The following is a 12,661-nucleotide window of genomic DNA, read 5'->3' as shown; positions in this document are numbered from 1 at the left end:
ATGTAACAGTTAGCAAAATTGGGTAAATTGAGAAAGAACACTTTATTTAATCTCAATGTCTTTATCTGTATAGATTATGTATTTTGGATGTTTTTTTGTGTTTTTTCAATGCTTTCAGACAATTTGATTAACGGCAGATTTTTTTTTTCTTCCACTAAAATTACAGAAGGTTAACTTGAGTTTAATGATTAACAGCCCTAATTATATTGCAACTCCTGTTTATGCTTCTACTACTTTGATACATATGAAATGGTTGGAGCTATAATGTACTTATTCAAAATATTCTGTACCACGTTCTATAATCTATAATGCTGTTAAACTAATATCCCTAGGGATTAATGAGGCAAACCATTAAAAGCAGAAATCAGCAATTAACAAAAATTGGATTAAGCAGCCTGGAATGTAGAACCTAGGGAAGATCCATTCCCATAATGAGGCACAACTTTGTCTATACACTTTGAACAAAAGGCTCTATAAATGAATGGTCATGTTATATATTCTTCCCGAAATACATAGATTGGTCTTCGGCCTATTCTTTCGAAGATGTTTATTAACTGTACACGTAGTATTTTTTACTATTTGTTCCCTGTAAAAAAAAAAAAAAAAAAAGATTAAATGATATTTCTACATTAAACATACGGGAGAATTATGGGGGTGAAGGTGCTAAATAAATCCAAATATACTAAAGGTAGTGAGTCGTAAAATATGTGTGTGTGTGTGTCGTTTGCTATAGAAGCGATGTGAATTTGTTTAAACTGCGTTGAATTCAGAGGTTTACAGGGAAATAAATGAATGTAATTGAGCTTCACAGACTGTCTGTATCTTTCTATCACACTTCTCTCTCTCTCTCTCATTCTCCCACTCTCCCTCTTCCTTTTCCATATCTCGGTCTCCCTTTCTCTGTCTCTCTCTTTCAGTCTCTATCTGTAATACTCCCTCTCAATTCTTCCAGTCTCTTCTATTGTCTCTCTCATTCATTTCCGGTTTCTCATTTTTCACTTGATCTATCATTGATCTCTCTCTTTCTCGTTCGCTCTCTCCACCCTTTCTCTCTCTTATTTCTAACTCTGTTTCTCCCTCTCTATTTGGAGGAGTTTCATCTTGGTGATAGCTTTAAAAACTTTACTATAATGTCATGTTTTGCATAGGTCAGCCTGGGGGCGGATGGCTGCTGACTGAGTGGCTGAGTGTGTGTGGATTGCATATGTGCGTGTGTGTGTGTGTGTTTGCACATACGTATGTGTGTGTGTGTGTGTGTGTGTGTGAGAGTGCACAGTGGGAGCAGAGTTCTTCTCCATCCTCCCTGTGGTGCGAGAGGTAAACAAGATTACCTTTCTGCATTCCCTCCACACCACCTGAACGTAACCCCCCATGACGCACTCCCTCTCATCACGACATCCCCAATGTGGAAAATGGATCTCTGTTTGTGTATGTCCTGTACACAGTCCTCTGTGGGAGTAGGTGGGCAYGCATCCATGTGTAATGTAATCTGTKTCCTGTCTCATATGGATAGCAGTATGCATTTTAGGATGCAATTGCGTTGGGCAAGTGTTTGCGTGTGTGTATGCACAGCATGTGAAAGTATACGCATAATGGTTGTGTAATGTAGTGGTTCTCGACCTCCTTTGGTTACTCAACCCCAAATCACCCCCTGTGGATGGCCAAGGTACCCTATGCATGCTCACACAAGTGTGTGTGTTTGCACAATGTGGTTGTGCATGTGTATGCGTGTGTATACTGTATGTGTGTGTATGCGTGTGTGTTTGTGTGTGTGTGTCCTACCTGGTAATACAGAGTACCACCACACAGATGATGGCCACCTGCAGAGCTCCGATGATGGAGGCGATGAGGACGTAGCGCAGCTTGCCAGAGCCGGGGACCACGTAGAGCACATTGAACTCCTTAGTGTCACAATGGGGCCCGCTGAAGCCTGAGTGACAGCTGACACACACACAGGTTGATGTTAGTTTGTGTACATGGTACATGTGTGTGTGTGTTGTGCATGCGTGCGTGTTGTGTGCAAGTTTGAGGTCACCATAGTTTACAGGCTAATGTGTTTCTGAGGTTACAGGTGTGTGTGTCTTTAGACTGTATGTGTTTGAAGTAACTGTAAACTCCTGTTTATACCTGCTGCTAACATGCATCCTTTGTCCTGATTGTGTTCACACCCTGATTGTGCCCACAGTTTTAGACAAGTGTAGAYGATCAAAAGACACACTGTGATCTGATTGTGATCACATCTTTCTGACCACCTCCGGAGGTAATCAGGCACGCGTTGTGTACAGATATACCACAAGTGTAGATGGATCTGGAGAGTGAAACCATTGAAATCCTCATTATTCCGCCCTCTAAAATCATTGACAGGTGGCACGATTGACTTATGACAACAAATAAATATAATTTTTTTAAAGAATATCGATCACATAATTTGCATATAGGGAGGTACCAGGAAATCGGGTCACAATTTCGAACACAGTGGGCGGATGAGAGACACATTTTAATGCCATCTGTAGACGCATGTCTGATAATGGTGGGCACAATCAGAATGTAGGCAAGATTAGGACCAAGGATCAAGTTAGTGCCAGGTATAAACAAGGCTGTGTGTGTGTGTGTGTGTTGTGTGTGATCTAGAGGACCACTGCTCTGTGGGCCTGGTCTAAAAGCGGTCCAATTTAAATCAGTCTATCCTTCTCTCTCTTTCTCTGGGGAGGTCATTACCTACCAACACCTGCATCACCCTGCTCTGTACACACACACACACACACACACACACCACACAACACACACCACACACACACACACACACACACACACACACACACACACACACACACACACACACACACACACACACACACACACACACACACACACACACACACACACACACACAACACACACAACACACACACACACACACACCATGTTCGCTATGCCAGAACAAACGAGTCAGTGGGACACTCTTGCATCCCCTCAACCTTCACTACTTGTCTCTCTCTCCTTCTATATCTCTCTCTCCTATATCTCTCTCCTCTATATCTATCTCTCTTCTATCTATCTCTCTCTCTCTCTCTTCCTATCTCTCTTCTCTCTCTCATTTTCTCACAAACCACCCCTCTCTCCTGTCGATCTCCCTTTCCTTTCCTTCCCTACCTTTTCCTTTTCTCTTTCCTCACATCTCTTTCACCATAATGCAGTGGGAGTGGGATTGTACTGAGAGCAAACTCTCTGTCTTCTCACGGTAATGTCAAAGGAGAGTGACAAGTGGTCCTTAAACACTAAACTATGATCAGTTTGGCAAATTGCTCCCCAATGGTTAAGATTAGGAATCAGCATTTGGAAACACTGATCCTAGATCAGCGGTTGAAAAGATCAACTTCCACCTCAAACCTTGAAGAGGGGCGTATGTATTTATTTATTTATTATTTCACCTTTATTTAACCAGGTGGGCCAGTTGACAACAAGTTCTCATTTACAACTGYGACCTGGCCAAGATAAAGCAAAGCAGTGCGACAAAAACAACAACACAGAGTTACACATGGGATAAACAAATGTACAKTCAATAACACAAWAGAAAAATCTGTATACAGTGTGTGCAAATGAAGTAAGGAGGTAATAAGAACTGGAAGGAAAGGCGGCCAAAGCAGGTGTTGGCTTTGGGGATGACCAGTGAGATAGACCTGCTGGAGCACCTGCTACGGGTGGGTGTTGCTATGGTGACCAGTGAGCTGAGATAAGGCGGAGCTTTACCTAGCAAAGACCTATAGATGACCTGGAGCCAATGGGTTTGGCGACTTCTGATTTGACACACTGAACTCTATCTGAGAARTAGTTAGTGAACCAGGCGAGGTAGTCATTAGAGAAACCAAGGCTGTTGAGTCTGCTGATAGAATACGGWATTTGACAGAGTCGAAAGCCTTGGCCAGGTCGAGGAAGACGGCTGCACAGTACTGTCTTTTATCGATGGCGGATTATTAAGCGCCTCAGGTTAAGAGTGCTGATCTCGGATCAGGTCTCCYCCTGTCCACGTAATCTTATTCATTTGGATCTAAAAGGCTAAACTGATCCTAAATCAACATTCCCATTCATCAAAACACTACCTCCTCCATACAACAGAGGGTGCCAGAGACCTTCACCAATTTTCCCCATACAAGTTCACTATGACCACTATTCAGTATTCAGGGCCTGTAGGCTTGAAGAGCTACGGGGTAAGAGCCGTGTTGCCTTGAGGGGAGAGATGAGCAGAGGCTAAAGCCCTGTGACTGTGACCGCAGCACAACCCCACTGACCTCACAGGTTAATGGGCTTGGTCTGGCCACAGGCTTATTACTCAGCCAGAGAGCTCGAAGGGGCACAGGTGATCAAGGGTGTGTGTGTGGGCAGGCGGGCGGGGGATTGAGGTTGTGTGTGTGTGTCAGTATGTGCTGGTAGGTGTGTGTTGTGTGTGTCAGTATGGCTCTTTGTGTGTGTGTGTGTACCTGCAGGACGGCACAGACAGTATGTTGGGTATTCACACTCTCCGTGGACACAGTAGTTCTTTGTAGTGCTCGGGACAGGGAATATACAACCCTATGGCCACCTCTCCTCTCTGGTCCGGCTTCTCTTCTCACACACACACACACACACACACACACACACACACACACACACACACACACACACACACACACACACACACACACACACACACACACACACACACCACACACACACACACACAGCCACCACACATTGAATGCCAGGGATAAAAAAATATAGGATTGAAAGGGTAAAAATGAGTCTCACTAGTTTAGCATAATAGCGTAATTGCTGTAAATTACATTTATGTGCACTTATGCACTGTGTGCATTACTCTTTTCAAAAGTGCCATTTGGAATAGACCCTAAGATGTCTAGTCCTGTCTGCTATCATTCACAGATCTGATACACACACTCGTGCACCTACCTGAGTAGTCTTTCCTGGCATAGTGTCCGTCTCCGGCTTTGGTGCCTGTCATGATGTCACCTGAGAAGGTAGTCAGAGTAAGAGTGCTGATTAAGACCACTTGCATACAAGGTCCAACCTTGTATGTCTATTCTTGATCTAACAAGCAAAACAGGTCCTAGATCAGCACTGTGAGTCATGCTAGGGACAAAATGACAGGCTAAAACACAAAAATGACCTTGAACCAGTAGCTAGGGTAGTAAAGTACTTCAATTTGTAGTTCTCTAATTTCTTTCACCAATTCTCTCATCTATGAGTGTGTCATGTGTGGTTTACAATATTTAAAAAGAAAATGATTATAATAATAACTTTATAAAACGAAAAAAAAGAATTACTTAAAATATTATAACATAACAAGATCACATAATATATAGAGCATATATTTAGAGTTTTRAGTGTTAAAGGATCATGATTTATCTTATTCAAATGATCCAAACCAAATGTTGGAATGCTGGATAACTGTTATAAAACCTTCAACACAATATAATACTATCTTTATTGATCCATTTGAAAATATGTATTTCTTGCTGCCACAGTACCCAACCACAGTACCGAGGGATCATTATAACAATTGCTGTGCTCCATTCAAACAAGAAGAAAAATATAGATTCTTGGCAAATGGGTTGCTGTTATAAAAACATAATGATGGTGTTTTGTTGACGTGGTTTTATTGTATTGCTTTGACCTGGATTGATTGTTGTTCAAAAGAAAATGACAAAGGTCCCAATTCAATGAATTGCTGGTAAAGTATTCGAGGACAAATATGGTTCCACGTCAAAATTCTGTGAGAGGAGTTGTAAGGAGTTTGAAACTTCCAAAACAGCACAATATTCAGAATTAACTTGAGGTGCGGTCTTCCTGTATCTTCAATTGATTGAACTGGGGCCTAAATGACTAAATATGAACATAGAAAGAGGTGAAGGAATAATAATAATTAGAAAACATTGGATTAACATAGTGCTTTTCAAAGAGACAGCGTGTGTGTGTGTGAAGAAGAAGAAGAYGAAGAAGAAAGAGATATAGAAAAAAGTTGTGTATAATAGTAGCTATATCACCTTGGCAGTGGCCCAGGTATTTAACCTCGATCCTCTCCTGCTTCTGACAAGACGCCTCCTTCACCTGGCAGGGGTTGTCATAGGAACGGCCGTCTGAGGCGCAAACCGGGTTGAAGCTGATGTGGGAACAGTCTATGTTACACACGCACCTGCCGCAAAAAAAWTATGGGACACATCAGTAGGGGTCACACCAAATAAAGAATAGAGTGATGGAGAATTGGCGTTGTAAATTCGATTTTTTATTCAGTGAATCGCTGTTCTTGAGTGTAGTTTATTGTGTTCATTTTTTTTTTTTACAGTAACTGTCAAAAGTTTGGACACACCTACTCATTCAAGGGTTTTTCTTGATTTTTACTATTTTATACATTGTAGAATAATAGTGAAGACATCAAAACTATTAAATAACACATATGGAATCATGTAGTAACCAAGAGAGTGTTAAACTAATCAAAATATATTTGAGATTTGTCAAAGTAGCCACCATTTGTCACGATGACAGCTTTGCACACTCTTGACATTCTGTCAACCAGCTTCATGAGGAATGCTTTTCCAACCATCTTGAAGGAGGTTACACATATGCTGAGCACTTGTTGGCTGCTTTTCCTTCACTCTGCGGTCCAATTCATCCCAAACCATCTCAATTGGGTTGAAGTCGGGCGATTGTGGAGGCCAGGTCATCTGATGCAGCACTCCATCACTCTCCTTCTTGGTCAAATAGCCCTCACACAGCCTGGAGGTGCTGTTGAAAAAACAAATGATAGTTCCACAAAGTGCAAAACAGATTGGAGGGCATATCGCTGCACAATGCAGTGGTAGACATGCTGGTTAAGTGTGCCTTGAGTTCAAACGAAATCACTGACAGTGTCACTAGCAAAGCATCCCCACACCATCACACCTCCTCCTCCATGCTTCATGGTGGGAACCACACATGCAGAGATATCTCAAATTTGGACTCATCAGACCAAAGGACAGCTTTACACCGGTCTAATGTCCATTGCTCGTGATTCTTGGCCCAATCAAGTCTCTTCTTCTTATTGGTGTCCTTTAGTAGTGGTTTCTTTGCAGCAATTTCGACCATGAAGGCCTGATTCACGCATTCTCCTCTGAACAGTTGATGTTGAGATGTGTCTGTTACTTGAACTATGTGAAGCATATATGTTAGCACAGCTGAAGTCCAGTGTTTACCATTTTGTCCATGACTTTGACTTTATGTCTCAGAATGTCAGAAAGCGTTTGTGTGCATTTGAGCATGTATGCATGATTAACTGACTTCATGACATTTCATTACACAGTGTGCATATCATACTTCTATGTATGAGATTGTCTTTGTCTGTTTGTGATTATGTGTGTGTTTGCACTATTTAAATTGAGCAGGGTGTAAGCAGGGCCAGTGCTCTGGGCCAGTGGAAATAAGAAAAGGAGCAGAGAATAATGATAGTTTTATAATTACAGTGTCTAATGTCAGGCTACTCAGCAAGAACTGCTGGAGACTGCAATGCTGGTGTAATTTCCAAAAAGAGCTCACAGTTTCCCTTCAAATTTGACGTACAGTACTATAGATTAATGTCAATTTTTTTGACCCATTCATTCTGTGTAGTTACAAGGTTAATTCTGAGTAATTACAGGGTTAAAGCAGAAACAACTCGAAATGATAAGTTTAGGTATTCATTCTGAGTGTTAAGGTTAGGGGTATGGTTTGAGAAAGGCTTAAAGAAAATAATTGAAAACAATGAACTATTATATTTCATAGGGTTGCATCATTTGGAGAATATTCAGAGGTGGAAACTTTCTGTGGAATTAACGGGAATATATGGGATTTAACGGAAATATATGTAAATTAATATTAACACCATTTAATGTTGATGTTTTTGCATTGGATATATTTACCATATCATATGGAGACAGAAACCTTTTACCTTATCATAAGTAGACATAATTGCAAATTATTATATCTTCCAATATAAAAAAAAAAAAAAAGATTTAGTTACGAATTGAACTTAAATGACTTGACTCTTCACATTGGATATTTCCTGAACAAGAAAATATAATATTTAATGATCCCCACTGATTCATCGCATCTGTTAAAAAACGTTTTCAACATACATCTGTAAAATGATAGTCTAGAAACTAAAGCTTTGGTTGTCTTCCTCTCAGGCTTCTATGTCTTCTCCCTGGACCTCCTCAATGTCCACCTCTTGAACATCAGACTCTGTGGCTTCATTTTCACTGTCACTTTCCAACCTTGTTGAGGATGGCTCGTTCTCAGGATCAAAAAGCCTCAAATTTGCCCAGATGGCCACCAATTTTTCAACCCTTGTCATTGTCAGCTGTTTTGGTGTGCTTTGGTGTGTGTGTTCCCAAGCAAGGACCAGTTGCGCTCTCAGGCGCTGATGTTGGTGGGATTTGGAGGATGATGGAAGCAACAGGGAAAGAGCCTCAGATCCACAAAGTCCCTTCCACCTTGTGGCTGAGAAATGTTGGCACAACTGCCATATTGCATCTGCATCCCAAAGCCCTTGCTTGGAAGTGTACTTCGCCAGACTGCCAAGAACCTTGCCTTATCCAGGCCAAGGTGCAAGACACGGTAGTGATGACACCATAGGCCTTGTTGATCTCTGCACCAGACAGGATGCGCTTGCCAGCATACTTGGTGTCCAACATGTACTTGCAGCGTGTATGGTCTTCAGGCAGAAGTCTTCACGCTTTTTGATGTATTTCACAACTGCAGTTTCCTCTGCTTGGAGCAACAGTGAAGTGGGCAGGGCAGTACGGATTTCTTCTCTTACATCTGCAAGCAGAGTCTGAATATCAGACAGGATGCATTGTCTCCTCAATCCATGCAATGGCTACTGCTATAGTGTCAGGATTTTCAAGCTGCTTACCACTCTCTCCCAAAATACATCATCCAGGAGGATCCTCTTGATGGGGCGTCCATATCGGCAGGCTGTGATATGACCATTTCTGGAGAGACTCCTTTCCTCCAGGAGACTGTCAAACATCATGACAAACCACCCCAACGGGTGTTGCTGGGCAGCTTCAATGTGGTGTTCTTATTCTTCTCACTTTGCTTGGTGAGGTAGATTGCTGCTATAATTGATGACCCTTCACATCTTAACCATTTCCTTGACTCTTGTTGTAGAGTGTATCAATTGATTTCAGTGCCATTATGTCCTTGAGGAGCAGATTCAATGCATGAGCAGTACAGCCAATGGGTGTGATGTGAGGGTAGGACTCCTCCACTTCAGACCAAGCAGCCTTCATGTTTGCAGCGTTGTCTGTCACCAGTGCAAATACCTTCTGTGGTCCAAGGTCATTGATGACTGCCTTCAGCTCATCTGCAATGTTGTCCTTGTGTCTGTGATCTTGTAGAATACTGGTTGAGGGGTGGAGACGATGTAGTTAATTATTCCTTGCCCACAAACATTCGACCACCCATCAGAGATGATGCAATACAGTCTGCTTTCTCTAAGATTTGCTTGACCTTCACTTGAACTCTGTTGAACTCTGCATCTAGCAAATGAGTAGATAAAGCATGTATGGTTGGAGGGGTGTATGCTGGGCGAAGAACATTCATAATTCTCTTCCAATACACATTGCCTGTGAGCATCAGAGGTGAACCTGTTGCATACACAGCTCGACCAAAACATCAGCATTTCTCTGATTACATTCCTCAATTGAGTCAAAAAAACTTCTGATTCCAGGTGGACCATAAGCTGTTGCTATCGGTAAGGTACTGATTCATCAATTTCACCTCGAATAGAAGTAGAGGGTCTTTTGTCAGAGGTGCTTTGTTGTGAGCGCTGAAGGGATCTTTATGCACTTGACCAGATTATTCTGCATCTTTGTTGCATTCTTCATATATGATTTGGCACAGTATTTGCAAATGTAACACCTTTTCTTCTACATTAGCTGCAGTGAAATGTCTCCACACATCAGATGTGCCCGTGGAATTTTCCTGTAAAGATTAGAAGAAAAAAAAGTAAAACAACACAAATACAATTCCATGTACAGATAAATATTAAAGCAGTTAGATTAACTTTTACTGCCTCAGAAACCCGGATCCGGGAGCACCCCCACACCCCCCACAACTGATTAGCATAGATAGATAGCTTCAGAGTAGATAGTAGCCTAAATATCATTAAATCACAAGTCCAAGACACCAGATGAAAGATACAGATCTTGTGAATAAAGCCCCATTTCAGATTTTTAAAATGTTTTACAGGGAAGACAAAATATGTAAATCTATTAGCTAAACACGTTAGCAAAATACACCACTATTCTAACTCCATCAGTTCTTACTCCTTCAGGTGCTATCACCAATTCGCCTCAACTAAGATATTGATAGCCAATAACCTATAAAAAAAACCATCAGATGACAGTCTGATAAATATTCATGGTAAGGATAGTTTTTGTTAGAAAAAAGTGCATATTTCAGGTAGAAATCACAGTTTACAATTGCACCGACCATCACAAATCCACTAGAATTACTAGATAGAGCAACGTGTATGACCAATTTACTCATCATAAACATTTCAATAAAATAGACAAAGCATAGCAATGGAAAGACCCAGTTCTTGTGATTTCAGACCATATTTCAGATTTTCTAAGCGTTTTTCAGCGAAAACACAATAAATCGATAAGTTAGCATACTACATGTTCCACGTTACCAGAGCATCGATTCCAGCCAAAGAGCGCTATAACGTAACCACCGCCAAAAAGATATAATTTTTTCACTAACCTTCTCAGAATTCTTCCGATGACACTCCTGTAACATCATTTTACAACATACTTACAGTTTGTTCGAAAAGGTGCATATTTAGCCATACAAAACCGTGGTTACACACTGAAAATACTAGGAAATCAAGCCTCAATATGTCTGACGTCATCTATCAGAGTGATCTAGTTTAATTAAAAGCTAATCATATACTTGACTAAAAATACAGGGTTGACAGGAATCGAAAGACAAATTAGTTCTTAATGCAACCGCTGATTTACATTTTTTAAATTATCCTTACTTTTCAATACAGGGTTGGCCAAGTGAAGCTATACCAAACAAAATGGCGATATATGCGTTTAAAATATTTCGACAGAAACACGGTTTATCATATTAAATATTGCTTACTTTGAGCTGATCTTCCATCATATTCTTGGCCAATGTATCCTTTCTATGTTAAACGTCTTTTGGTCGATAGATGTCCTCTGTCCTTCGAAATGTCCATCACCAACGACCGACACCCTAAAGCGTGTCCAAACTTTCAGAGTGCACGACAAAGAAATTCCTCAAAATCGCACTAAACGGATATAAAATTGATATAAAACGGTTAAAATTCACTACATTATGATGTTTTTAACAACTATAACGACTGAAAACATGACCGGAGAAATACTGCTGGTTAGAAAACGATTTGGAACGAGGCAGGTCCGATGTCCTTTACGCTTCAGGCGCACGTTGAGAAAGGGTGGTCTCTGTACATTTTCGTCTTTTATAATGGCTGTGAACGTCCCATCGATTCCATTGAAAACGTGATGACGTACAGACACCCAGAGGAAGACGTAGGCAGTGTCGGTTTCTTCATAGCATTCACTGTCGCCTTAAAAACAGACCCAGATCAGAGGTAAAAATTTCTGAAATCTGACCCTGTCATGAAAAGTGCTGTAGAAATTGTTCTGTACCACTCAGAGACAAAATTTCAACTCCTATAGAAACTATAGACTGTTTTTATCCAATAATAACAATAAATGCATATTGTACTATCAAGAATTGAGTACGAGGCAGTTTAATTTGGAAATGTAAAAAAAAAAATAATGCTAACAGCTCCCCCTATTGACAAAAGGTTAAACAACTCCTTGTTAAGATAAATGTTTTAAAATGAAACATGTATGGAAACAGGTGAATTAACATCCTCAGTTAGCAGGCTCAAGCAAGCTAAAACCCACATGGTAACAAAAATCATGTATATCATATAAAATATATTCACCCCACCCAGTATTGTAATCAAAACATACCAGAAAGCATGTATTCCTTGACTCAGACAGTGTAGTAGTGTTGGCTCAATAGCATCTCATTAGTGTGCAAGATCTTGAGAATCAGCTGTACATGAGATGGAAGAATGCACTGTGCTTGCAGAGGGTAACAATTCCATTGAATTGGGGATAGTTTAACCATAATATGCCACAAGACCTAGAATTCCTTTTTGTGTATCCCACAAAAAAAGGTTCACTGTTATAGGCTAACTTTTTTGATGAATTTAAGCAAAATTCCCCAAATTCCGGAAATTTACCAAAAAGTTTCCGACTCTTTGCAACCCTAATCATTAAGTATCATCAAGTGTTCTCACGGCTTGTTAGAGCATTATGGACTGCAGAGGCACAGTGGTCTAAGCAGCACTCTCTGGCTCTGAGCCTCTCAAGTTTAATCCTAATGCTGGACACTTGTTTTTCATTTTTTGAGTGCGTCTCGAGGAACGCATCTATCAACATTCTGGGGACCTTTCCAAATGTCCAAAATCACTGTCTATTTCTAGTGATCAGTGTGGTAATTTCTGCTGAACATGCTCAGAGTCGTTCAAATGGAGACTGCACACGCTCAGAGTCGTTCAACTGGAGACTGCACACAGACAGTC

General features: G+C 40.8%; 1 protein-coding gene across 1 annotated transcript in view; it reads right to left on the bottom strand.

Annotated features, from left to right (window-relative positions):
* LOC111972604 (tomoregulin-2-like) overlaps positions 1–12,661 on the bottom strand; it is a 198,923-nt gene that overhangs the window by 978 nt on the left and 185,284 nt on the right. The window contains 6 exon segments of the mRNA XM_070446709.1: positions 1,783–1,941; positions 4,479–4,509; positions 4,512–4,539; positions 4,541–4,605; positions 4,945–5,004; positions 6,039–6,187. Of these exon segments, the coding sequence (XP_070302810.1) occupies positions 1,783–1,941; positions 4,479–4,509; positions 4,512–4,539; positions 4,541–4,605; positions 4,945–5,004; positions 6,039–6,187 (492 nt within the window).

Source organism: Salvelinus sp. IW2-2015, linkage group LG2 (assembly GCF_002910315.2).
Source record: "Salvelinus sp. IW2-2015 linkage group LG2, ASM291031v2, whole genome shotgun sequence".
NCBI classification, from domain to species: domain Eukaryota; kingdom Metazoa; phylum Chordata; class Actinopteri; order Salmoniformes; family Salmonidae; genus Salvelinus; species Salvelinus sp. IW2-2015.
The sequence above is the reverse complement of the archived record's forward strand: the minus strand, read 5'-3'. Positions and strand labels throughout refer to the sequence as shown.